The sequence below is a fragment of the Lepisosteus platostomus genome, chromosome 28 (genome assembly GCF_059453375.1).
Source record: "Lepisosteus platostomus isolate fLepPlt1 chromosome 28, fLepPlt1.hap1, whole genome shotgun sequence".
Taxonomy (NCBI): Eukaryota; Metazoa; Chordata; class Actinopteri; order Semionotiformes; family Lepisosteidae; genus Lepisosteus; species Lepisosteus platostomus.
Window position 1 is genome coordinate 10,675,667 of NC_142638.1, and position 27,924 is coordinate 10,703,590.

At 42.7% G+C, this 27,924-nt stretch overlaps 2 protein-coding genes and 2 non-coding genes across 4 annotated transcripts; all 4 read right to left on the reverse strand.

Annotated features, from left to right (window-relative positions):
* Window positions 1–16: 16 nt before the first annotated feature.
* Window positions 17–5,861, reverse strand: mrpl45 (mitochondrial ribosomal protein L45). The gene is made up of 8 exons (XM_088622646.1): window positions 5,748–5,861; window positions 4,924–5,116; window positions 4,233–4,350; window positions 3,745–3,843; window positions 2,787–2,835; window positions 2,096–2,245; window positions 838–1,011; window positions 17–379 (listed from the first exon to the last, which is right to left on the reverse strand). The coding sequence occupies exons 1-8, from the start codon at window positions 5,808–5,810 to the stop codon at window positions 281–283; spliced, it is 945 nt and encodes a 314-aa protein (XP_088478772.1). The 5' UTR covers window positions 5,811–5,861; the 3' UTR covers window positions 17–280.
* Window positions 5,862–9,278: 3,417 nt separating this feature from the next.
* kpnb1 (karyopherin (importin) beta 1) lies at window positions 9,279–26,923 on the reverse strand. The gene is made up of 22 exons (XM_088622644.1): window positions 26,655–26,923; window positions 25,853–25,911; window positions 24,271–24,453; window positions 23,729–23,929; window positions 21,716–21,868; window positions 20,829–20,888; window positions 20,311–20,400; window positions 20,022–20,132; window positions 19,389–19,490; window positions 18,814–19,038; window positions 18,240–18,431; window positions 17,510–17,640; window positions 16,548–16,695; window positions 16,105–16,176; window positions 15,190–15,334; window positions 15,013–15,095; window positions 14,314–14,421; window positions 13,953–14,096; window positions 13,547–13,652; window positions 13,020–13,134; window positions 12,122–12,283; window positions 9,279–11,788 (listed from the first exon to the last, which is right to left on the reverse strand). Coding segments are annotated over exons 1-22 (2,631 nt in total). The 5' UTR covers window positions 26,695–26,923; the 3' UTR covers window positions 9,279–11,787.
* Window positions 13,379–13,517, reverse strand: LOC148638891 (small nucleolar RNA SNORA79). Its single transcript, XR_015931031.1, has one exon. It is a non-coding gene; the product is annotated as a small nucleolar RNA SNORA79 (small nucleolar RNA).
* On the reverse strand, window positions 13,756–13,898 carry LOC148638892 (small nucleolar RNA SNORA79). The gene has a single exon (XR_015931030.1). It is a non-coding gene; the product is annotated as a small nucleolar RNA SNORA79 (small nucleolar RNA).
* Window positions 26,924–27,924: the final 1,001 nt, after the last annotated feature.

Genomic DNA, 27,924 nt, shown 5'->3' on the forward strand with positions numbered 1-27,924 from the left:
GTAAATGTACTCTAAATTTCTAGGCAATAAGAGTATTTATTTTACCAATGGACACACAATCATAACAAAAACATGGTTTGTCCTGTACATTGTTTACTAGAGGGAGCTTCAAGTCACGAGGCATGAAGACCACACAGGCATGTAAAGAAACAGACAGTATTTGTGATGCCTCTTTTAATTCAGTCTCTGTATCCAGAACACTTACTTGATGTAAGGTCCTGAGACTTACGTACCCCTTTTGAGGGTGTGCATTGTTTCAACAAAGAGTTGTGTGTGAGAGCTATTTGTGCCACTGGACTTGTTTGGGCTTGGGGACTTCATAATGCATCTCTTCAAACTCCTGCCAAGGCTTCAGCTCAGGGCCTGGAATTATAACGGTCTGAAAAACAAAATAAACCAGTGACACACAGTCAACCAGTCTTGCTGAAAACCGAATTTGTCAGACTGCAAGAAAAGCTGTAGAGCACCTTATCAGAACAGTGTGACCCAGAACCTAAACCATGCAACAGTATTAAAGTTTTTTTTAAGAATTTCCAACAGTACACTAAAATGTCAGTAGCATGAGAGGAGCAACACTGGAAAAAACAGCCCCCACAGTTTCCCGCTCTCCCTATATGATAGGAACCAGAACCAGTCGGTCATAGGAACCAGATCATTTTGAGTGCTGATGACCTCTCCAAGAAATCAGAGGAAGCGAAAACAACGATACTACCAGAAAACAGATGTTCTGTAAGAGAGCAGGGGAACTTCGGAGACTGAGCACCGATACAGCAAACAGAGTATGAATGGCATGGTGCTGCACAGTGCTGTGGGTTCTGGAGGCGGGCAGCAGGTTACCTTCACAATGGGCTCTTTAGGTGGCGCCCAGGCGGGGACAATCTTGCCGTGCATCCGCCAGCGGCTGTAAGGATTAACCAGGTGGCGCTCAAAAACCAGGTACTCGAGCACATCACGCGGATCTGTCTCGCTGCCCAGCATCAAGCGCCCAAAACGGTCATAGATAGCCAGCGTCTAATGCAGAGTGAGGAATCGACGGGGAAGAGGGAAGGAGAGACAGTAAGAACAGGAAGAAAAGGGCTTGAAGTGCTCAAAATACAACAATTACATTGACTCCATACTGTCCAAAGCTCAGTTAAGTAATCTCCCTGCATCACAAATACAGCAATCAAATTAATGAGTTTCTGCAGGTTGCACAAAAAGTAAAAAGACAAAAAAAAGTGTAAAATGTTGTCCCTTTGTGGGCAGAGAGGAAGTACCATTTTCTGAAGTCCATGTTCCTTTGTTTATAAATGTCTTCAGTTAATTGTTAAACATGACTAATTTCAACTAAATAAGTAAATAACCGTTTCAGAAATGAAGATCTAGGTTATACTGAAAAGTAGAACACTGCAACCCTCTAGAAGCGGGATTAGACCCCTGCTCCAGAGCGAACAGACTGCTGACTTCGCAGTAAAACAGCAAAGACTTTGACTCCCAGACTGAAACTGGAGCTCTGCACAACAACACGCAGAGTTACTGTGTTAGAGTTATAGCCAGCAGCCATATCACCCTGCAACTCATAAATGACAGCCCACTGAAGCTAAGCAGGTGTGAGCCTGGTCAGTACCTGGATGGGAGACCTCCTGGGAAAAACTAAGGTTGCTGCTGGAAGAGATGTTAGTGGGGCCAGTAGGGGGTGCTCACCCTGCGGTCCATGTGAGTCCTAATGTCCCAGTATAGTGATGGGGGCACTATACTGTAAACAGGCGCCGTCCTTTGGATGAGACGTAAAACCAAGGTCCTGACTCTCTTTGGTCATTAAAAATCCCAGGGCGTCTCTCAAAAAGAGTAGGGGTGTAATCCCAGCGTCCTGCCCAAATTTCCCATTGGCCCTTACCAATCATGGCCTCCTAATAATCATTACTCTGCTCTCCTCCCCACTGATAGCTGGTGTGTGGTGAGGGTTCTGGCGCACTATGGCTGCCGTTGCATCATCCAGGTGGGGCTGCACACTGGTGGTGGTGGAGGGGATCCCCATTACCTGTTAAAGCTCTTTGAGTGGAGTGTCCAGAAAAGCGCTATATAAGTGTAAGCAATTATTATTATTATTACCCACCTGCCTGGAGTGCATCCGTAGCGTCACCTGGCCGTACAGGTTGCCCTTACTGACCATATGTGGACAGCGCACGTGCACCACTCTGGGTGGCTCCAAGGACTCTACAAAACTCCACCGCAGCGTTTTGTAGCGATTGCCTCGAACCATCTCCTGCAGAGACAACGGAGATCACAGCGCCAGCCTCAGTGTCATGGTCTGCATGCCACGGGGCACAGCAGCACAGCACCCTGTTCTTAGCACATACTAGGCACAATAATCCCCACATACTCTGAGACCAAGACCATGCAGGTGTTCTATCTTCACATTAGGAATACACAGACTATCACTTTAACGCTACTTTTTAGATAAAATCAACAAATTGTCAGTGTAAGATGTCTTTCCTGTGACTCTACATGTGCACGAAAGCTGTACAAACAAGTCCCAATACTCACATCAGAGGGTAAAATTAGCTTTTTACTGACATTTAACACAGGTATATAGAAGAATGCACCATTGTAAATGTTAATACCACACAATGCCTAGAAAAACTATAAATATATCACTAGTTCATTCCAATTATTCTTGTACTATCACTGCTAGTGTAAGAAAGAAATCTTAAGTCACTCAGGTCTTTCAAGAAGAAAAACAATGGTACAGTAAAGGGTCTAGTAATATTCACTAAAATTGTGCAGAAGGAAAGCAGAAAACTCACAGGGTAGCAGCGTTCTGTGACCAAGCTGTGAAGCTTCTCCTTGTTGAAACTAAAACAAAGAAGGAAACTGACATCAGCCCAAAGCTGCATTCTTTAACCAGACAAGGCCTATCAATCCTGTTCTAATGCCCCTTGACTGCAGACTCTATCCTAAGAGTTCCAACCTTCCAAAGTAACATCTCACACACTGTTGCACCCTACAGGGTTTTGTATCCAGCATTGTATTCTGGTGTGTCTTTCCTTTACTGTGATTTTCACATAACCTGTTCAGCAGTACAGCAGATTAGGGAGCTGGGGGACAGTGGGGAGGCAGTGGGGAGCCTGTATCTCTATATCTCCCACAAAATACAGTAAAAGATTTACAAGTGCTGCTTCACAATAGCAAAAACCAGCAGCTTCTCAGAAATCTGTTATTAAGTTTTTTTTCTTGTTTCTCTTTATTATTACTGTTTTGAGTATATTGGACGCTGTTCTGATGAACATCAGAAAAGCCACAAATGATAGGTCATTCAGCCCACCATGCTCATTAAGTTTGTCTCTAATCCCTTACATAGTATTAGTTGAGGGAAACATTCCCAATACATACAGAATCCCCTTTAAATCCCCAGGAAAGATATACGTGTCTATACAGACTGGAGCACCTGATGAAAACCCACTTGAACACAGGAGAACATTCAAACTAGATATGAGTGCTCAAATCATAGACTGTGGAGCTTTAAGATAGTAGTGCCAACCTCAATACTGTCCAAACTAATCTGTACTTACATTGAGTGTCAGAGAGCAAGCCACAAAGGAACAAGCAGAGGCTATTACCACACTGAGAAGAGGAAAATGTACAACATCTCATCTGTTGAAGAAGGCTCAGCTGTTTTTAATCTGGATTTAGTCTGGAGGAGAATTATAAACTTGGCTTTAGTTAGTACAAGCAGCAGGCCTAAGAGGAGAAAGGAGATCTTACTTCACAAGACTGGCATGAGCTTCAATAAATATCTCTTGGGCTCTAGCTGGGAAATCCTTTGTGTTGAAATCAGGATCATGTTCCTTGACTTTACGGATCCTTTAGGAAAAAATAATAAAAATAAAGACTTCAGACTTACATAACCAAGTGAATAGCCATAAAACAGCCTTTTTTCTTGTAGTAAGAGATCTTACAAAGAGCTCCTTTACTATAATAAGAACAAAAATGACATTCTGACCCATGATTCAATGCTGAGCAATCAATGCTGCATTCCTTCTCAGGAGGTTAAAAATACAGTTACCTGTAGGTAACTTTATTTATATTTACAAACTTTTTAAATGTATTAAAAATATAAACCTTTTGGACATTTATCAGTCTGATGTTTAAGTACTAATATGAATACATCCCATGTTATTCAGCACGATCTGTTAGGAGCTGTAATGGGAGAATGCAGGAGACAGAGACTATGGAGGAGAAATCAATCTTACGCCAGCTGGGAGGCAGCGGTCTGCTTGATCTGTTCTGTCCTCTGCTTCAAACCCTCTCTGGACAGAGAGGACAGCCGAGCGTCTCCCTCAGGAGGGATGTAAGGGTCAAATATCCCCGCTAGAAAGAGAGGGAGACAGCCATGTTACAGTACATCCATAAGGTTATGAAACAGCCAGCAATATCCTCTGCTGTTGCTTAAAGCTCCAGAGCACATTATGTGAACTTCTTGAGTAAGAACAAACAGCTGATGTGAACAGATTTACAGGGCTGTTTCTAGTGTTATTCTAGCGTTACAGACACATTTTCAGAGTCAAAGCTTTTCTTATTCCACTAAGTCTAAATTCTGTTAAACGTTTAACCAAAACTGGTTGACTCAAATTTCAGAGAAATAGCCATTATTAATCTGATTTAGTACCTGCGTTTGATTCATAACCATTTAGAAGAAGAACATTTTTCATACAATCCATTAAAATGTTAGTATGGCATACGGCTCAGTCCAACATGGAATCATTTAGAACTGTTGCTGCATTGTGGAAGCTGGACAAGGCACTTCAATCCAATAGATGCTAACAACCACAAGAGCAAGACAGCTCAAACGGTGTCCTTGTTTGTAAGCATTCACACGCTCTTAACATCAAGGAAGAACAAGACTTGCTGGAGGGAGCAGCCTGCTGGCCACGTCTGCCCCACCTGTGCAGGCGATGTTGATGGACCTCTCTATGTACTCCTGTCTGACCACCAGCCCTGCTGCTCGGGCCTGCTCCTCCTGCGTCCTCTTCTTGACTCCCACGGCAGGAGGGATGAAGTAGCGCTTCTTGTTGCGCACTGTGATCAGAGTCGGAAGGTGACAGTGCTTGACTGGGTCCAACAGTGCCTCCGCACACTGAAGAGGAGGAAACATGCAAGATAAAACATCTGTGTTCTAAAACAATTACTGTTCCCTTCACTCGAGGACAGCTAGACCCAAGTCCTTGACTTTTTCAACAACTGATCAAGCACTGGAAGACAGGGCTGCAATGTGGGTGACTGCCCTTCCTGAATGTCATCACATCACCTCAATATCACATCAAAGTAAAGAGATGTCTCCGACCCCGAAAGCGGCCTGTATGTGCAGCGACATCCAAAATACAGGTCTTTAATCACCCTTTTAACTCAACGTGTTGAGAGACATGCAGGGATGTCAAAAGAGTAAAACCATTTATAATACACATGCGAAGCACCGGGAACCACACGTAACTGCTCTGCTATTCACTCAGCACCCCCAAAGCGCCCATTTTCGATTTAGCAAATTGGTAAAAATGTACCCCTCGGCGAGTACAAGTAAAACATCTCTATAGTCGGAACCTGCTTCCAAATAAAACTTGAATTTAATCTGATTCTTAACGGGTCGGTCTAATAAACCGAGGAATACAACGCTAACTCCCTACATATCGGCTAACTAAACATTGCTTTAGTTAGTTTATAGTTTCTAACAGGTTTTACGACAGACTGCCTGCTGTGTGAAAGGCACCTACTTGCACATTCCCACCCAACGGGCGCCGAAGAGACAACAGCACCCGACTCAAGGAGGCAGCCATCTTGACAGCGCTGTGGAATTGTGGGATTAGCGACAAGCAAGAGAGGGTGGGCGGGCATTACTGGGGAGCCAGCGACTGTGATTGTACGAGATGGACGGATATACTTTTAACGTAATGCAGCATGCCGACACCTTTCTGTAACTTGGTCTCTTTTTTTCCTTTCCCGCTTTGTATATGCTTCTCTTTCATTGGATGTCACTAACCCTATATATGTTATTAATGATTTTGATAAAGCACTTTATAACTTCATTTGGAAAAACAAACCCCATTATATAAGGTTATCTAATTCAACCTAGGAATCAAGGTGGATTGAATATCTTACATTTTTATACCTCAGATATTATCTTTAAAATTAATTGGATTAGAAATTATACTACAAACAAAAATAATATATGGAATTTGATTCCTAAGTAGGTTTTTCAATATAGGTGATCTTTGTTAAAATGTGATTTTGATATTAATAGAATTCCCCTTAAATTATCTAAATTCCCCTATTATCTAACTTTCATAAACAAGTTTTATGATGTTGGAATTTAATATATAAGTTTCTTCTGATTTCTCTGATAATTTATTTTTGGATGGAGTGGATATAAAAGAAAAAATAATCTGCAGTGATGACATGGATTTCCAGCACTCCTTTTTCATCAACAGAGGATACCCCACCCATGTCATTGTCAGGGCCCTCACCCGAGCCGAAAACAGCCCCGAGACCATCAACTCGATCGGGAACCGGCCTAATAACTGCATTTCTTTGGTGCTTCCCTTCCACCCTTCCACATTTTCTATCCCTAGGACCCTTAACGACAACTTTTCCATCCTACAGGCTGATCCCTTCACTGGGGCCCTCTTTCCTGACCTCCCCATCATCTCATATCGCTGACCACCTAATCACAGCTCCCCTGACCGCCCTCAGCAACCATCCACACCGGGCACTTTCCCTTGCAACAGAGCTCGCTGTATCACCTGCAAGTACATATCTAACACCACACTCATTTACGGGCCCTCAGGACAATTCCGGATCACCAAGGCGACCTTTTGGACCTCCAGCAACCTCATTTACTGTCTCTCTTGCAGGAAATGCCCAGCGATCTACATTGGGGAAACCGGAAGGAGACTAGGAGACCACTTCAGAGAACATGTCAGGGCTGTGAGGATGAAAGATTTCTCCAAGCCCATAGTTTCTCACCTCAGACAGCCATGATCACACTGATCTCTCCATCTGCTTTCTCAAAGAAGGGTTTCTCAATTTCCATGGTAGAAAGACATCAGAACCAAAAATTATCCTGAAACTTGGTTCACACCTTCCCCTTTCTCTCAATGACAGTCTTGTTTTCATGTTATCTTCTCTATTCACATGCAGGTTTTGACTGCACACCTCTCTTTACTCCTCTCCACTTCGCACCACCCGAGTGGCCTCTCTGCCCCCCCCCCTGCTCCCAGTGGAGGACGTCCTCCATTCTCTCAGCTTTCGTTCTCCTATGCTATTTAATCTTTGCTGTCTGCCATTTCTTTCTCACACCTGAAGAAGGCTTTCTTTCTTCTCTTTTCAGCATGGAATAAACCTATTACTTGTTCCTTTGCAGCTTACGCATGCTGACGCAGCAACCCCTCTGAAGTGCAATAATGATTATATTAGGACTTGTGCAATTTATATTTTATACATTCTTATGTCTCTTTTTGGAATACTATGTTTAGGAATATATATTGGAAATTAGTTTGGAGAATTGTTGATAGATACTATTTTACAAATAAAGTTAAAGAAATTTAATTAAAGATTGTTCATAAATGTTATCCTGTTAAATTGAGACTTTCTAGATTTAAACATGAACAAGATGACTTATGTGTATTTTGTAATAATGAGAAGGAATCTTTGTTACATTTGTTTGTTAATTGCATTTATACAAAATTATTTTGGATAGATTTGCAAAATGTTATTGTTAAACATTTAAAGATTTGAAAGATTTTGATATTATTTTATATTTTGTTAGACCTGATTTGGATAAAGGATATGTTTTTATTATTAATCTGTTAATTATTTTGGCAAAATACTTCATCCACCAAAGTAAATGGTCTAATACTGCTCTCTCTTTTAATGCTTTTAAGGTAGAATTCCCTTTTTATTTAAATTTTATTAGAAATTTAAAGAATCAAAAGGCAAGACATACAATGAAAATATGTAAAAAGCATAATTTTCAGCTTTTATAATTGTGAATTCCTCTGGCTATGAAGTGTGTCTATTTCTGTACCTGTTTTAATATTGTCTCCTTTTTATATTTCTGGTGTTTAAATAAAAAAAAAAGAGAAAACAAATTACCTGGTCTCTTTTGTACTTTGTGTAATCAATGGAAATGTATTTTGCCGCCAGAACTTAAAAAAAAAACATCAGGTATTTGTATCATCTTATAGTGGCTGTTCTGGAACAAGTTGTAATTTAAAAAGGCCATACTTTACAAAACCACTAAACTGAACTGTCCTGCACAAGATTAATAAATTGTATAGATTTTAGAAATCAGCCTTGACAAACGAAGAAAGAAATACAGCCCAGTCAACTCCAGCTCAAGGGTTAACCGGAAATGGAACATTGAATTCTGTCTAAACTGTGGGAAAACTGGATGTTCATATTCAGTACAACATTAAGGAAAACGTTTCGAAGGAGAATGTTAAATTCATCACATTCTAAATCTTAATATTTTGCCTTTTGCTACACAGAAGGAAAACATCTCGCATAATGGTAATAAAAAAGGAATAAGATCTTAGTGCTAGATTATCATAACAGATTCTACACTATAACAGCTAGCAGGTTCAATTATCATTTCTACATACATTTAATAATTCCTTATAGCGCTTTTCTGAATACTTTACTCAAAGCAATTTATAGGTAATGGAGATCCCCTCCACCACCACCAGTTTGCAGCCCCACCTGGATGATACACCAGCACGCTCCCCACATACCAGCTCCCAGTGGGGAGGAGAGCAGAGTGATGAAGGCAATTCAGAGATGGGGACTATTAGGAGGCCATGATGGGTAAAGGCCTAGGGGAAATTTGGCCAAGACAGTAGGATAACACCCCTACTCTTTTCGAGAAATTTCTTGGGATTTTTAATTATCACCAAGAGTCAGGACCTCAGTTGTATGTCTCATCCGAAGGACGGTGTAGTTTTAGTTCCCATCACCAGGGCATTAGGACCCACACAGACCGCAGGATGAGTGCCCCCTGCTGGCCCCACTAACACCTCTTACAGCAGACACCTTATTTTCCCAAGAGTCTTGCATCCAGGTACTGACCAGGCTCACACCTGCTTAGTTTCAGTGGGCTACCAGCTGTGATTTGCAGGGTGATATGGCTGCTGGCTCAAATACTGACTAAAACTAATGTAGCCTCCTACTGCTAGTGTAGATTCATGGAGAAACCACTTAGATCCCAGGTCACCCAGCAGAGTTTGGAAATAAGTAGACAGACAAGGTAGTCAGTATCTCAGTGTACTTTATTCTCCTGTTCTCTAAAGCTGAAAGCACACACAGGACAGAAACAGGTAGCACTGAGGAATGGTCAGAATTCCCCATTTGCAGAACAGTATTTTTCCAATTGTCCCCAATAAGTACAAAATAACCACAAAGGCAATAATAGCAATTAAAAAAAAAAAACCTTGAGCAATCAAATTCAGGGAGCTGGAAAACCCCTATCATGCCAGCGTGCTAACACACCAGTGCTTCCCTCTCGGCAGAGGGTTGAGACCCCACATCATGCATACTGACAGCCCAGCTCTGGAAGGCACATGTTCGATACCCTGTACGAACAACAAGGGGCAGGCAGAAGAGTCGAGGATCATGAACTGCCTGCTTGAGACTGGTAACAGGTAAGAAATGCCACCCAATCCTCCCGGACATGTAACCTGTCTACAAGAGAAGCACCTGATCAGTTTAACAGGAGACTTACAGCGGGACTTGTCCCCTTCAGATCTTAAAACAGACCTTTTACCATGCCACTAAAAATATTTCTATATTACATTTACTGCATTTGATATGTAAAAACCAGCACAAACATTTTGCACAAAAAATGCACAAAAGGAATATGAAATATGAAGGTTCATAGAAGTATCTAAACTGCAATGCATGGAGTTCAAGTCATGTAAAAATACAGACTTATCTGTTAGGATCAAAGACCTGCAAAATGCAAAACAGGGCTCATTAAAACCCAGTTAAAATTCCTGCCACTGGTTACAAGATCATACTGAGACAGTCACACCATCTTCCTCTCTTCCCTCAGGACTGTCTCGTTGCATAAGTGTGGTTATGGTGAGTATGTAAACATAGCAATCACCACCAAATATATAAAAATTTCAAATACAATAACAGAAGGGAAAAGGATCAGCATCTTTGACATTTCAGTGTTTGTGCATTAGATATCAGGCATTTAACACCAATTATAAAAAAAATGCCACAAATATATTGCTGAAAGGTATCCGGTTTAATGAGGATAAAAACATTCTCCCCTTCAAATAGAACCTAGTTACCAGTCTGAAAGAGACAAACATTTCGCCGACTCCAGAACACCCCTCTCCTCCCCAGCAGCCCCACAGCCTTCTTAAACCACAAATCTCTCATAAAAAAAAGGTTTTTAAAGACCAAAGTACAAAAAAGTGCTAGGGGAATGTTTGATACCATTTTATTCTTTTTCATTGCAGTGGAAAAATAGAACCTTTTACAAGTGCCTCTGTTTCTTTTAACAAGCTTGTAGACTTTTAAACTAAGTGCAGCAAGAAACCAATATCACAATGGAACCATTTTAATAAAAGCGCAGAAAAGGCCAAAGCAGTTTCAAAGTGGCAATTTTGCTCTTACAGGTCTACTCAAACTCCTTTGACTAATTTTTTTCATTACAACAATCCAAAATATTACCTGATTTGCTTTGTTTCAATATAAATTCTTTGGCACACTACTATTGTTTGGATTGATGTATTCAAGTGGGGCTGTTTCCAAAGTGTTACCTGCCAAATTAAGTTTTTTTTTTAAGTTCAGCTGCTAATGCTTTCTCTCCTTTAAAACTTGGTGCATCATTAGACTTTACATTGTAATTTCACAGTCTGGAACTGAGACAGGCAGAAAGGGTTTATTTTTATTAGGCCTCACCTTAAAACGAGATCCCACAAACCCCTTTAAACCTTAAAAGGAAGGTCTGAACATTCGTCAGTGATTTTTCTACAGAAAAAGCAACATCTTCTCAATTTTTCATGTGCTGCCATTATCGACTTTTTATAGTTTCAGAAATGCGTTCACTTATTTGCAATGAGTTTTGTTTCTATTTAATATTTGAAAGTGAAGAAAGTGGATACCTCCTCACTCACACACACGCACGCTAAACTGGAGCTTGCCCTTTCAAACCCGCTCACAGGAATCCCATGCACAAACAGAGCAATGGTCTAGAGAAAGGTTAAGGGAGACGGGCAAGGGAGTCCAATTGTTTTCTTCCATTTCATTTAAGCTTTCTTCAACTCCAGCAGCAAAACCCATTTCAGAACTCTTTCCATGCAGTTTGATGCATTCTTCTATTCCTGGATCTCCGTCATTCTTCAAGTACTTCAATATTATCCACAGACCAGCCAAAGAAAGAGTTCAGTCCTTTTATTAACGTTTAAAAAAAACAAACTCCAGGTTTGGCGGTTTCTTCCTAGCCTGGTGATCCTTTTTGGAGAAAGATACCCTTTAGTTCGTGAACGAGCTGGCTACAGCCGTCCAGTTGTCGTTTTCTAGTCGGTTCCGCCTTCAGTGAGTGGACGCTGCGGAGGCGGAGGCGGCGGCGGCTGCTGCTGCTGGAATAGTATTCAGAAGGTGGTGTGATATCAAGCCTCACTCACTCATTCTCACATTCCCAAACACTCATCCGAGCACACTCCTCACTTCTGCTTAGATTTATTTTTCAAAAGATCGAAGAATTCCAGTGGGTTTTTCTCAAGATGTTTTCCCAATGGCATGAAATCTGAAGGAAAAGAAATTTAAGCGTTACAGATGGAAAGACTGCCGTTCTAAAGGAGTACCACAGATCCAGCTATTGAAAGACAGAATACAGGGCAACGTCTGAGCCATAAGGACAGCTTCACAAACTTCAGTCCTGCTGTAGGATCCAGACCAAGAACAGCAGTCTTAGGAGTATTTGTTTACGTTAACAATGTGAGGACACGCAGAACTACTTCATTCTATCAAACTGTTTAGTATGGGACAGAACTGACAAAGCGCTTTCCTGTAGTATAAAACGAGAAACAATCACACTAAATTTTAAAAACACCCCCAGCTCTGAGATGGCAGCACTTACCAAGCCTGGTTCTTTAGCTTCCGCAGCTCTTTAGTGGCCCATGTGGCAAGGGTCTTAGTTTTGCTTGTCTTTGATCTTCTTCCTTCAGTTAGCAGTTCGTTAATTACAGGCCTCACTTCTACTAACTTCATGACATCCTTGCCAAATGCTGTGCACAGGTCTCTGTGGATGTACAGAACACAACAGGATTTATAATCATTTTTTATTCTATAAATTGGATCTATGGATCGGCTTCATTACTCTGCCGTACTCTGTGCACTACGGCTACCGTCGCATCACCCAGGTGGGGCTGCACGCTGGTGGTGGTGGAGGGGATCCCCATTACCTGTAAAGCGCTTTGAGTGAAGTATCCAGAAAAGCGCTATATAAGTGTTAGCAATTATTAATTTATATACATATATAATGTATGTTTACACCCTGTTCCTGTCAGGGCTCCCGCTGTACTAGGAGCCTTCTTGAGATTGAACAGTATAGTGGAAAGTGGTTGCAGCCCTTTCATTTATTTTCTCAGCCATCACCCAGCTTGTGCTGGTCAGTGACGAGATGCATGTAGTCTCTGGTGTGCTCTCTGACCTTAATCATAACACTGCTTTTACTGAATGGCTTCCGTTTTCTACCCGTGTGAAAAAACATGACACTTGTGTTACCTGGAATTTGGTTTATGACAAGATTTTGTGCAATTATGATTATAGTATCATTATTAGAATTTTTAAAGAAGGCAGTAGCCAAGCTTTAACTCATTGTGTTATGTGCCACCTGCTGTTCCTATTTCATTGGTGGTATGAATTAACCAGGATATCACTGTAGGAATAGTGACCAGAAAATCTTTGCGCTTAGTCTGGTTCAGCAAACAGGTTACTCTTATCAAATACATGAAGGGAAAAAGACTGGCTCTTACCCTATAAGGCCAGCAGCATTAGCCACCACCCCGTCAGAGTGATCCTCGTCCTCTGCGATGTGGTGAATGAACGACAGAATGAATTCAACTCGCGGCTGTACAAGCATCACGTCCGCTACAGGAAAGGTAACACAGGAGAGGCACTTTTACTATCACCACCTGCTCATATCCTACATGGACCATCTCGCTATTCCAGGAATGATAAAGTCAATATTAATGAAGTGAATACTCAAGCGCATGTCCAGTGACAGTCAAAGTAAAACATGCTTTATTGTTAAAATGAAACCAGAACTCAGTTACCATTTAACCACTCTTGAAAACACAGATCAAAAAAAGTTAATTGCCCAAATCCACACAGAAACTGTCAGATCCCGCAAATTTCAGTGTACAGGCAGCCCCGCTGCCTCATATACCCTGAGTGAATAAGATCTAGTATACTCTGTGATGACCTAAAATCCTGTTTGCCAAGACTCAGAGCAGCAGGAGGAACGGTCATCAGGAAAACCAAAGTAGGAATCTAAACTTACGATGCACATTTTCCTGGTCACCCTTAAGGCCTTGAATGATGCCAGTGTAGGCCTCCAGACATCCTTCCCGCAGCTCATTGAGATAGTCCACCATGTCATAGTCTGTCTGCAACAAAAACATTTGACAAGTCAGCATGTTGCACAGTTAATTTAAATAAGATTTTTATGGACAACAATAAATGCCGATTGTTAATGTCACACTCAAAGATGCCTGTCAGATCCCACAAATTTCAGTGTACAGACAGGCAGCCCCACTGCCTCTTGTACCCTGAGTGAAGAAGATCCAGTATACTCTGTGATGACCTAAAATCCTGTTTGCCAAGACTCAGAGCAGCAGGAGGAACGGTCATCAGAAACAAAGCTCTTCATGAGAGACAATCCTGATCACAGCCTTCCCAGTACTCACCTTATCCACCTGAGCCTGGGATGCCTGCTGCAGTGTATCCAGCACAATGTCCAGGTACTTTTTGAACTCGCCTCCAATGGCCAGAGCAATGTCCCCAAAAGCTGAGAGAATCTGTGGCTTCACAGACCTGTGCACATTCTCATTCTACGAAGGAAAACACAATCTTCATGAATATTAAAAAAATCATGAAAGTGGAAAAGGGGGGCCTCAAGGTTAGGTGAAAATCTTTCCTACAATCAAATCACTAAAAATAGGATTTAAATATGTACGTAAAGTCACTCATGCCTAACGTGGTGCAAAATGCATCAGGACTTTAATTACCAAACCATTTTATAAAACCCAAATGCAAAAGCAGTCGTACCCCCAGGTTTTCCAGCAGCAGTTGCATTATCTCGTCACAGTAAGGCAGGATATTTGACATGAGAGCTCTGCACAGGTCACACACTAGCCCCACAGCAGCCAGACAAACCTGAAAGAAATTGAAATGGTATCTTGCAAAATGTTTTTAACCACTTAAGTGCACTGCTGTGTACATTAAGAACATTTCCATAAAAAAATAGTTTATAGGCTACTAAAATAAATTATGTGGATTACAGACTAAGCCACCCAAAAAGTTTAATTTTAAAGGCATGACCCATAAAGCGACAAAAAGGGTGAAACAGATGTGTAATAAACACAAATTAGTGCATTCTGGCTGACAGAGTGTGCAATAAATAGGGAGAATAAGCACATGAAGGGACTGCATTTACAAAAGCTTGTCAGAGCACTTATACCCCAAATGAACTTTCACTCCTGAAAGTAGTTTGGGCAGGTCAAAAGACCAGACTTCACCATTCACCTAAGCAGCAAACAACTGTAGTGTGCGCTTCTTCAAGAGTGACTACCTTGAGCAAACCTTACTTGAATTTGGAAATTCACGATCCAGAATGTTGCTTCAGAAAGGTGTGAGGCAGCAAGAATAGCTGGAGGAAGGCCGTCAGAATAAGAGGCTTAAGGGATGTAGAGCAAATAGGGGAAAGCGAAAGAAAGGTAAACAGGGTAAAAAGGGACACGGACATACCTGATACTCTGCATAATTTTTCAGCCCTATAGCCAGAAAAGGTTTAAAGGCATCCATATACTTCAGGAAATCACTCCCCAGCACTGGAAAACACACAAGATTTTTCGGTGAAGGAGCGCCAGAGATGAAGGGCTCGGTGCGCAGAGCAGCCGGTCCGGAGCGTGGCCCAGCTCTCACCTTCCACCAAGGTGCTGACGGCCATGAGCGCGTCCTCCTGCACGCCCCCAGAGCCGGCGGTGCTCTGGAACATCCGCAGCAGGGACGCCATGACCACATCGGAGATCTGCAGGGCGTCCTGGTGCTGCACCTTCCGCAGCACATTCTGCAGGGGCGCCGAGAGGAGACAAGCGCACGTCAGCCCGATCCCACTAGCTGCTTCTAAATGTCTAACTTGACAGACACGGACACCAGTCCCAGCTACTTCCCACAAGTGACTGGCACGCATCATATCAGCAGGAAACAGTGGGACATTTTGTTTAAAGGCTGTTACATCGTTAACCTTTTATATTTATGTTATGACTACTTCCTTTTGTCTATGCAATTAGCAGTCATGGTGTTCACTAGTTATACATTTAGCAAAATGCATTCACTGCCCTAAGTATAAGAGAATTATCAATGACAACTTAATATGTTACATTGGCAATCCATGTACACTTCATGTGATCTTTTGAAAAGAACTGTTCGTCTCTTTCCATGACTGCTGAAAATGTGTAACCATATACACATCTAAATTATTGGGACTAAAATGGAATTTATTAATGCGAGTTTTCGGAATGAAGAAGTTCTTCAATTGGAAACTAACTGGCCTCAAGCAAGTTTAAAGGGATGTCATGTGCCAATACCACTATAGACTAAATAGCCATAGGGGGTAAAAAAAGCTAGTGCTTCTCCTTTAGCTATAAGTACAGATTAGGAAAGTAAAAAAAAAAAAGATGGAGAATTCACAAGTTTTTACCTGAACCTGAAAGTCACACCGATATCCACTACACTGCTAGCTTTAGAGATATGGCTGGGAAGGCTAAGTTCAGTTTATGTTCTGGGGTATGACTGGGGGCCATCTGAGGTTCAGGGACATATAGAAAAACCTCTCACCTGAAGGGTAGCACACAGCAGTGACTGCAGGTCATTAAACTGGATTCTGTCCGATGTGCTCTGTATGTGAGACTTTAGGGAGAAGATAAGATTTGTTAGCTACCTTAATCAAAGGTCAGAATCCATTAAGTTATGATTGAATCATACACAATACAAAAAACAATTATAAAAAGCCAAACCTGTTTAACACATCTGTAACTTTATCAAATATGAAAGCATCATTCTAAAACAAGAAACACGAGACTTTATACAGTATCTCCATGATAAAGTTTTACACTGTTTTTTTGGTTATTCTGTTTGCCCTTTGAACAAAGTGAAAGCACTAACAAAGCAGACTGATTACAAACTGGATGTTTCAAACTCTACTGTAAATATCACAAATGATATTTAATGTCATGTATAGTGGTTACGTCTCCATATCCTTCCTCAATACTTCAACGTACCTCCATCTGTAACACTTGCTGCAGCCTTTCCATGATGACCAGTGTGGTTTTCTGCACAGCTGGGTAACAATCTTTCGCACTGTTCTTTACAATTTCCATTAAGGCTTCATACGCTGCACTCCTTAAGTTATTCTGATGTCCATCAGGCCTGAAATCATAAAAACGTTGTAATTAGTTTGGTTAGTCAACCAAATCCTTGTTTGTTCTGTTCATACTCTTGACAGAATATCAGAAGTAAGAAAATGACCAACATCTTGACAGCCTTTGATGAGAAAAATGTTAAAACAGCCAACAGCCATATCACCCTGCAATTCAAAACTGGCAACCCACTAAAGCTCAGCAGGTGTGAGCCTGGTCAGTACCTGGATGGGAGACCTTCTGGGAAAAGCTAAGGTTGCTGCTGGAAGAGGTGTTAGTGGGGCCAGCAGGGGGCGCTCACCCTGTGGTCCATGTGGGTCCTAATGCCCCAGTATAGTGACGGGGACACTAAACTGTAAACAGGCACCTTCCTTCAGATAAGACGTAAAACTAAGGTTCTGACTCTCTGTGGTCATTAAAAATCCCAGGTCCCTCGGCCAAATGAAAAAATACCAAAAATACCAATCATGGCCTCCTAACAATCCTCATCTCTGAACTGGCTTCATCACTCTGCTCTCCTCCCCACTGATAGCTGGTGTGTGTGGTGAGCGTTTTGGCACACTATGGGTGCCGTCACTTCATCTAGGTGGGGCTGCACACTGGTGGTGGACGATTACTTGTAAAGCGCTTTGAAAGGACTGTCCAGAAAAGCACAATATAAGTGTAAGGAGTTATTTAAAAATACATTTACACAATGTTCTGGATATTTACAGATCAAGGTGTCACCTGGGAAGCCCTAGACAATGTATAAAGCTGTTCACAAATGGCTAAAAACTCTACATGTGAAATTATCTGCTCATCATCTTGCCCATGTGCTCACACACCTGTCTGTTGTCTCTAGGAGCTTCTGCACAATCAGCTCAAAGGAAGAGGACAAGCAGTAGGTCTCTGGCTCCTCCTGATCATCAGCTGCATCTGCAGCTTCATATGCAGCTTCAGCCAAGCTGGAGAAAGCCTAAAACACAGCAAAAAACACCCCAGTTAGAAATGGAGGTGCACAGTTTCTCTCAATTAAATTATTAACGACTAATTCTTTAACAGTTCACTGCAGTAACAGGTTGACCTGAACACAACTTCAAATTGCCTTGAACATAAAACGTGTCCAACTCTAAACATGAAGTTTACACACATTGCCAATCATTATAGTTTATATTATAATGAAGATAATTTAAAAACAGAACATTAACATAATAAAGTTGAAAAATGAACATAAGCAACTGCTGACTTATAACAGCAGTTAGGTTTTAATGAAAAGTGCCATTTTACTCAAAGAAACTATTTTACTGTGCGGCTTTAATACACTGAGGTAAACTCCTGACACTCTGAACTTGAACACGTACCCCTAACAGAGGAGAAGGTAGAGATTCTTCAGTCAGCACAAGGGTCCAAATCTAAGCAGATGTAGTGAGTGGAATTGGCCTCAAACTACTCACAGGACTGCAGCAGACTGGAGCTTTACCACTGTCATGTTCTAGAGTCAATACTGTGATGAATGACCAGTGATCCTGCAAATCAATAATTCTAGTCTAGTAGTGTAGGGATATGGGAACTCACCCAGCAGACATTTGAAGCTACTCTGGGCTCAGCCCCTAGGCCCTCAATCAGACACTGAAGGAGGGGCACCAGGTAAACCTCATTGATGGCGGCTTCAGGGAGCAGCTCACAGATTCTCCCCACAGTCCAGGCTGTGGTGTCTCTCACCACCACACTGGGGTCCTTCATCAGATCAATAAGTGTGGGCATCGCCTGTGAACAAGATGGCAAGTCTTTACTTCAGGCAATTTCACCACTACAGACTGAGGTATTAGGAGCCTCAACTAGTGCTGTTTACGTATTACCTTAGCATAAGAGACAACAATCACATACTTATGATTGCTTGAACAAGATAATATCAGTATCCGTCAGTTAAGCACTCTTTATGAACACTTGGTACTATACTAAAATGTATTTTTTTTTAACTAAGCACCATAAACAAGTTATAGACAGAAGGTTTGTTCTATAAACATAACTTCAATTTTTGCTAGAATTTTATTGGCTTTCTTCCAGTTCTGGAGTTTGTAGTGGTGATCACTGATCTTTTAAAAAACAGCTGTAACACTGACTGGGGAAGTTGGAGCTCTTTGCTGACCTGGATGACGAGGGGCTTGAGCTGGTTGAGCTCGGGGCCCTCCAGAATGGACCCAAAGGCCATAACAGAGGCATCCCGGTAGCGCCAGTCCTGGTGCTTGATGTGCTCCTTGATGAAGGGCAGCACGTGCGGCACCACATCATCCTCGCAGCAGGTGGCCAGCAGCATCAGGCACACACCCGCAGCTTTGCAGGGGTTCCAGTCATCATCATCGTCGTTCTCATCCTGCAAGACACAGGCCAGGAGTTATTACCCAGCTCTGCAGAGCACCTGTGTCACACCCCAGCTGCCGTCTTACACCTTCCACATGGATCACAGTTGCAGGTGACAGCCCCGTCAGTCTCAGATTTGCAACATAGTTCTGCATCACTACTTGCATCAGAGTGGTGCATGATTTCTCATCAAGGACCAGGGGCTGGGACTGAACCATGTTTCATCACAGACACCAAGAACTAACCTTAAGGGTGAATGTGAAGGATTATAAATTAATTTAAATTTAATCTGTGCCCCACCCTGCAAAAACTACACTGGAAATCTCCCTTTTCACAAGATGGTTAGAAGGTAGTTTCTCTTACCTGCTTGGTCAGTGTTTGTGTAAGAATGGGCACCAGGTACTGCAGGGCTCCTTTGGCATAGAACTTGCTGGTGTGCTCTGGAGGTCTTCCCTGCTCAGATGCCTAAAAGAAAAATTCTGATCAAAATCGTACAAGATTTAAAAGTGTGTGTTTTGTTTTAAAAATCTCCATTTGTGAAAATGAGTCAAACTCAATCAACATTTCTTAATTTGCTAAAATCGGACTTTTTTGCCTCTAATTACAAAGTCTAGTTTTATTTCAAAATCCATAAAGCTGATAAATTCTTAATGTTTATGAAGGTTATGAATCCATGTTACTAATAGTACCAAAAGAGATGCTCCTTCAAATCTTATTGGTAATCTGTATTTTGATTAGTGAGACCTTTCCAACTACCACACAGATCTCTAGCTGTCTGACTGGGAGGCTACAAGCATATCAGACCATGCAGTGAGCAGCAGATCTTCAATCACACTAACACTGGAGTACAGGCGGCTTTGAAACAAAATTCTACTAGAATGTAGAAAGAGCTAATCAACAAGCCAATCAAACAGTGATCGATTTGAAAAAGATCATTGATACAGCAGCAAGAGGGACTGGGAACAGGCTCAACTTTCGCAAGAGACAAGGACTCACCTCAGATGCCTCAATAGCCAGGTCCATCTCCTCATCACACACGTTTGACCAGAACTCAATTCCTTGCAGGGCAACTTCATCAATATCACTTTTCATGGCTTCTATTGTTATCTAGGAAATTTCCAAAAAGGCACCAATCAGAAAAAAAAATAAAAGTAGACACTTTTTAAATCAAGCAATCATTGCTACAATTCAGTGTAATGCATGATTTCTTGTAATGGCAAATACTGGCAATATACAAAACACACAATTTCTGCTATTCCGTGAGCTTATAAAAGTGCATACATACTGCAAATAGAGCCGGACCCATGTATGTTTCCATATATTGGTAATACAGGGACATTATCTTCACAAGGTTCTGTAAAGCAGCTACTCGTACCTGCAGAGAGAAAAATACTGTTAGATCAAGTCTGTCACACATCTACAGCTGTCCTTCCCATTATAAGGAAAGGAAGCATGAAAAAACAGAATAAGAGACACTCTGGCCAGGTTGCTAGTAAGGGACAAAACCCAGATCAGTTATTAGCACTGATACAAACTCAAACAAGGTGAATAAGCTTCTCAATTTTATATTCTTGCAAAATAGTACATTAAATATGAATCTACTCAAATTAGCCAAATGCATTAGAAAGGAGATTTTACTGTTATCGAGTTCTGTATTCAGTCAACAGTAATATCTGAATTCAGAAAGGTGACCAATGCAATAGCAGGCTCTAGTAGTATGAAAAATTGTAAACTCACTTATAATTTAAGGTCTGCTCTGTGTTCACTATTTAAGATAATTCACTATTCAATAAAGATACTCACTCTGGTGTCTGGGCACTGAGTTGCTTCACAGACTACCTGCATAATGAAATGTCTTTCAGTCTGTAAAACAAAGGAGTCAGATTAGATCATTCTCATAAAATCATACTGAAAAGCCTAAGGTAATTCATACAGTCTCAGATTTAGTGGTTAAGATGTACATCACACTAATACTTCAGCGTGGTGCATGATCTTTCATCATAGACTGGATACAACTGTGGTTAAAACTTTATTTTGACTGTAAAAATAAATTGTGGTTAAAAAGGAAACGCTACTACTAAACATTTATAAGAACACGAAAAGGAAGAACTTTAAAAAATGGTCTACGATCAATGACAAACTATGAAGGTTGTCCAAAAAGTATCTTTTCATGGGCACAGAAGACAGTTGTGTTAAACAACACCAATATGTCACCTCAACCACATTAGTTTTGTTAGTTTGTAATCTATCACTACAATTTGACACAAATTATGCAAATACTGCACACTGGCATTTAAATTCAAAAGGTGGCTGTAACTGGTGAAAAAAAACAATTTATCCCTATATACCAAGTGTACAATTTCTGTACTTAAACTACACAAACAATGATAAACAACCTGCATAGTCTGAATGTAAGAAACTTAGGCTACTTGATGTCACATTCCAGCACAGTAATTTAGGCAAGAACTTTTTGGTAAAGCTGATTTAATAAAGCTTTCTTGAATCTGTGGTCCACAGCAATATTTTTTTATAAACAAAAACTTGATTTACACCACAGATTGCAGGTAACATTTCATTTTGGGCTGTATCATGTCTTTAAATCAAACTATCAAAACGATACCATATGTTAACTGAATGCACATCCCTTTACCAATATCACTGTAAGGATACATCGGTTGCGCTGAACACACCTCTTTGTCGAAGTTACCCTTGGTAAACTCCAAGGAGTTGAGCAGGGCATTCGTAGCTGCCAGTTTGACGTTGTTGCTCGGCTCCTCTTTGCGCATGCCCTGGATGATGGCTGTAAGTATCTGATTGGCATTATCCTGCAGCTGCTCAGGGTCCTGTGAACAGAGCACACACCCTCATGCACAGGGCTGGACAGCACATCACCACGCAGGCGACAGTTAAAAACAAGAGAGCTTGCTGTGCGTGCTGGGAGAATTCTTTCATTAGTGGGTACTGAGGCTCTCAAGAAGAGAGAATCACCCTCAAGTCAATACGTTAAGGAATAATTCCTGCTCTTGTAAAATCAAACTACAAATTGTAATGCGACAAAGTTTGTACATAAATGCTTTCCTCCTGCTCGTTTTTGCTCAGGCTGAGCTTTGTTACAGAACTGAACCCTTAATAGCAAGAATAATAACAGATTGAACAAGAACTGAACCTTTTCCAGATCTTTAACACAATGCAGGTTGTCTTTTCATGACTGCATTTCTTATTCCAAACTTCAAAGATCAAATTGTTTTTCTTCATTCTGCATAATGAAGCTCCCTCACACCCAGACAACATCAAAATAATGGGCCATTACTCATTGGCAGCAGATTACGATCTGCGAGCTTGATTGCAATTTTTCTTCCCCAAAAGGCCACTTCCTTTCACCCCAGCAAAACCTGCTTTTAAACACTGAACTAGCAAAGACTGGAAAATGCACCGGTTTAGATTTATCCCAAGTCTGGGTTATTCTCATTTGCACAGTTAAGTGCAATTAAATGGTGCATAAACATTGAGGGCTACAAGTCCGAGCACAAAAACTGAACACATTGCCTAGTGACTGTTGAATATGTAAATCAACTCACTCTTGAGAAGCTGCACCCTAATTTGGTAGATTTCCCTTCCCTGCCATTAGGAACAAAGACTACAAGTGAGAGGATGACATGGTGCTATGCAGACAGCTTTGTTTCCCGGAGACAAACTCCCGGACCTCATGTAGCCACATCTCAGAGGAAACATCCACTCAGACAAAATGGCTGAGTGAATTGTGCCAGATACCCACAACCCTTTGTGAAGAGGTGCCTGCTCCATTTACGTAATCTAACAATAATGTGGGAAAACCCAGAGCTTGCATTAAATAAAGCTGCACAAAATTAACAAGCTGTTAAATGCTTCTGTGTATTTTAAATACATCACCAGCAAAGCACTGGTTGTTTAATCAAAACAGCGACAATTTCTCAAAGTGGCCAGTTTCAGTCTCAGTGTAGAAACCAGTGGTGCATCAGTCGTCAGAGTGGTGCATGGTTTCTCATCATTGACCTGTATGGCTGGACTATTTTTACACATTTCCCTGTAGCATGCACAGGAGAGAAGTAGCTCCTTACTCTGACATAATTCCTGTGCTCTGCTTATCATGTCTCCACCACCAGATCAGACCTGTTGGGTCCTGAAATCTTAAATTCACCTCATCAAATGCCATTTCCTTCCAGTATCAGAGAAGTGCATTTACTCTAATGAAAACTGCACAGACAACTAAGGAACCGTGAGAAAAAACTTTGTACTTCCAGTGTTAAGAATCCATGTCAACATTTTATCATGGTAAAAACATGAGAAGCAGAGAGATTTAGCTAAATGAAAAAACCCTATCAGGTCAGACCCCAGGTTACACAGGGATGCTGAAATCATGTAACTCAAGGTGTAAAGTCTACTGAAAATGAAGGAATCAATTAACCATGAAAGATGGAACAAGTGAGAGGATACAAGAGTTCACCAATCTCCTGCATGGAGCAGGGCATCGGGTGAGTCTGAACATCGCTCATTCTATAAAGCATGTTCACAAAACTCAGCTTGACTTGAACCTGTGTCACGGGTGTCCGACTGTAATGAACCCTTCATCTGAAAACGTATAAAATTTAGTGCTTTTGCAATCAAACCGACAGATAGAGGAATATCAATCCTTAATATAACCCCTTATAAACAGAAATACTTACTATGTCCTGACATATGTACCCAATGGCCTCCAGTGTTGACTCCTTCATGTGTTCAGTGCTGTTGGGATCTGTGACATTTGCTACAAGTTGGGGAATGAGCTCGGGCCACTGGTTCACTGGGATCTCAGCACATGCTATCCCAGCCACACACTGAGAGGCTGAACTGGGCCTGTATGTTTCTGTACCCAGAGTCTGCAGCACCTGTAACAAGGAAAGTTGTCAGTATTGGGTTATTAAAAAAGGTCTGCTTATGTCTGCAGTGATACACAATTCCTTTAACTCCAGTTTAATAATAAAAGAACTGTCCATTTAACACCAGTGTCAAAAATAATAAATATGGAAGCTAGAAGTATTATAGAGCACTATGATGTAATAGTTCAAAAGAACACAACAAGCTCCCCAACAACACCACCATACTGGCTTGACACACTTGTGTCTGCTATGAAGCATGGTGAATGAACCTACTTCGTCTCATATAAAGAACCGAAAAACTTCAGCTGGTAACTGATCAGTTCTGAATGCAGCAGCTGTGCCAGACTTACATAGTTCTTTATTTCTCTCCGTGCGTTGGCATCTATCGCGAGCCACCTCTGCTGATACTGCGTCTTCACATCAGGGTCTTTGGAGGTTAGGGAATTCTTCACCTGGAGGCCAGCCGCCACCCGTGCCACCTGACTGTTCCCCGGGTTCGCTAGCACTTTCGACAGTTCCACCAGGAAGGTAGGCTGGGAGATGAACAAGCCACAGATATGAGCCATCGCAGCCAAGGCAGGAGCTGACCCCTGACCCGAATCCACACTACAAGAGCAGCATTCCAAGCGGTAACCCCTTCCCTTTTAGAACAAACAGCCACTTCTGCGTTTATTATGTTCACTTCTGCAAGACCCTCAGTTAACACTCTCAGCCACAGCAGGCACCAGAGCAGTACTTTACCACAAAAATGTGTCCGTTCATTTTCTGTTAATAAATGCCTCTTCTGCCATTACGGATGGCTCTAACCGAACTGCTCGGCTGAGACCTAGAATGCAGATGCCTGCACGGCATGCCGAAACCACGAACCAGGCCGAGCGCTGGAAGGTCAACTCCTCAACTTATCCAGTGTGTTCTCTGGGAATGCCTTTGGACGTCACAATCAATCTCTGCCAACTATTAGTTACTATTAGGCCTCTGTTTTTGACTTTCACAAGTTTGTCCTACTAATTAGTTATTAGTTTAAAAAAGGGCAGTTGCCATACTTTTCCATACTGTTAGTACTAAATGACAAAGAGCTAAACCTTATTACATGTCTTAAAAAGATTTCAATTACTTAAAATAAAAGGCAACGGTAGAAGTAAAATGAGACGTTAAGCAGATTCATGGTAATCTTCAAATGCCAGTGTTTTTGTTGCACATGCATGCACCACTGCATGGTTGGAACAGAGCTTGCAAATAGCAGCCTGCACTGAAAAGGGTATTCTCATGAAGGTGGCTCTGAACAACATGAGTGGCTTCGTAGTTCAGATCTTTATCTTTGAACATATGTAAAAATGATAGATACTTTAAAGACCGGATTATAAAGCGTTCATAGTAGTATTGAAATTTGCACTTTAACTTATGCATAAGTTAAAAAATGACTATCTACGCTGTACACTGCACATATAACCACCAATCCGAACACTCTCCTTTGCTGAAAAGTAACCTTTTCTGTCCACGCCTACATCTGCAGAGCCTGGGGAATAACTTCAGGACATCGATGGTCATTCGTAAATAACTCTGTACCAGAGGTGAAAGCAGAAATTACTCTCGGTTTCTAAGCCAGATGCACAGACCACCAAGCCCGTCGGTAAGCGGTCAGGCCCCGCGGATCGGCGCTCACATGGCCCCGGACTGGGCCCCTGCCTCTACCGAGCCCCCACGCCCTGTACGGGAGCCGCCATTGGACACGCTGCACGGGAAATCCGGGCCCGCGATTCTCCACGCAGCGCGTCAATCAAACTCACAGCCGATTACAATGGAGTGGGCAGCGGGGGCATGGCGCTTTTTCATTCAGGATCTTTTCTGCGTAATGGAGGACTTGGGCACCAGACAGGGGGCAAGAAATCTACGCAGAGCACAGACTGGGGGGGTGAAAAAACCAATACAAACCAAGTTCTCAATAGCTGCCTGCTCCAGAAACTTCTGCGCAGCCTCCAGCTCATTCCGATCTGAAATAAAATGAACAAAAATGTCGCTTAAATCCGCTAACGGGTACTCAATGAAAATACCCTTATAGATCAGCAATTTAGACATCTACACGGAGGCCTAGAATCGTACAGCTAGAAATCTCCATTTTCCTAGAAAATCACTCCCAGGCGGAGCTCGCAGGCGGCGGAGCGCCCCAGGCCGCGGCCGGCAGCTCATGCGGGACCACACGGACCGGCCGCCAGGGCTCACCGCGCAGGCGGGCACGCCGGAAAACGGCACTTAGATCCCCAAGTTAGTGACACCACTAATCTGCAGCCCCATCATTCGACTTCGAGCTGCCCACAGACCCACGATTTAAATAAATTGTACAGGAAACCACCGGTGAGATGCAGAAGTTACACCGATCCACGACCCGGCCTTTCGAGCCCTACAATTACACCTCCTGTTCCGATTAGGCCGCTTTCCCAGACAGACCTCGCCGGGCCAGCCGGTGCCCAGAGGCGCCCCTGGACTGGCCCAGGGAGGCCAGCGGAAGCCCAGGGGCCGCGCCGGGAGGCCGGGCGACGTGCGCGGGGAATCGGCCCCAGAAAGCCGGTCCGGCAGGCTTGCAGGCCGAGTCCACCCCTCCCTCCCTTTCACAAACAACTTTCCGTCCGGAGCCCGATTCTCCCGGGATCGACGGCTTTCAAGCCGAACAAGCACCGGATTGAAAGCAGTTGTGAGGACATAAAGAGAAGTCCCGCGGCTCCGGGGGTATAATCACCTGGAGAGACAGTTTTTTCGAGGATGGTGATGAGCTCCATTCTGCCCGAGCCGCTCCACACAAGTAGTAGCTGGTAGCGCACCACAGAAACCGGATCAGACTCCTTCTGTATTCAGGCGATATGACATGAAAGTTTCCAAACGGAGGAGGGCGGACGATGAAACGCGTTTCCCCAGCGAGCGCCCGGCGAGGCGGTAAGTGCTCTCCGAGCGGCAGTGCTGCTGTCTGGGGGGGAAGGAGCTGCTTCACGCTCCCGCGGAAGGATATCACGCGCCGCCGCAGTGGCAGAGCCTCCTCCCCTCCGGCGCGCCCCCGTCCCCGGCGCGCCCCCGAGGACCGCTCCTGCCCGCGCCGCCGCGAGAGCCGGCCTGTCCCCCCTGCCAGATGTGCGCGCTCCTGCGGACGGAGCGGGGGCGGCTGTCCCTAATAACAGCAGTATTCACCCGAATATTCATTATAATAGAGACGTCCTGTCTGCAGGATTACATCCACAAGCCTGTATGTAAACTATAACAGATCTATAGTTTACTGCAAGTCACATTATTAGCGTGGGGGTAACACAGCTAATGTTGCAACATGGTGTAGTAACAGATGTAGTACAGAGTGAGGTACTTTAAAAAACAGCAATACGAGCAGCAAGGTAACGTGATCGGGAGAAACAGACAGGCGAAACGTGGGCTCAGGGATTGAGGAGACCGGCGGAGCGCAGCGCAGGCCTGGCCTGTAGACACGGGCACACCCAGACCCCGGCACGACGGGTGGTCTCACATCATCCTGCTGGCTCCTTCTGCGGCTCCAGGAATAATTACTTAGGGGGTCTTGCATGTGAGGAGCGGAGCCACAGTGAATCATTTTAGTATGTCTGATTTTTTTCCTTTGTACCTCTTAAGTAAGCAATGCAGTATGCTGAATTTATGTTTTATCAGAAAGAACTGTAGCCGTCACCGATATCTATCACAGTATGCAAAATACACTTTCCCGGTGGGGTGACTTAACCTCCCCCCCCCAGCCTCATGAAAGAGCCCTGAATATCAGTATTTTTCTTAAGACCTGGAAAACGAGGTTTGCTCAAACATGGCAACATCCGCCCTGTTGACGTTTAGCACGCCTTTTCTTCCGTAATCCACATTCAAAAACGAAAGTCAGAAAAGTAAATGTAGGAAGCAGATAGGAGCATTTTAATAGATCCGAAAAGGCAGATTCCTTGATAACCATCAACTCCGCGGCACTTTCCCGTGCCTTGTCCGTGTGTGTGCGGGGGACTATTTGA

Bases quoted from the DNA above. Each gene is read 5' to 3' on its own strand.
- kpnb1 (XM_088622644.1), bottom strand. From the start codon at position 26,694: ATGGAGCTCATCACCATCCTCGAAAAAACTGTCTCTCCAG. The intron at 16,177-16,547 runs GTACGTTGAAGT...TTCTCCCTAAAG, and splicing joins AGCAAGTGTTACAGATGGAG to TCTCACATACAGAGCACATC. The intron at 14,097-14,313 runs GTACGACTGCTT...TTTCCTTCGTAG, and splicing joins TGCTGCTGGAAAACCTGGGG to AATGAGAATGTGCACAGGTC.
- mrpl45 (XM_088622646.1), bottom strand. From the start codon at position 5,810: ATGGCTGCCTCCTTGAGTCGGGTGCTGTTGTCTCTTCGGCGCCCGTTG. The intron at 5,117-5,747 runs GTAGGTGCCTTT...CCTCCTCTTCAG, and splicing joins CGTTGGGTGGGAATGTGCAA to TGTGCGGAGGCACTGTTGGA. The intron at 3,844-4,232 runs GTAAGATTGATT...TTTTTCCTAAAG, and splicing joins ACCGCTGCCTCCCAGCTGGC to GATCCGTAAAGTCAAGGAAC.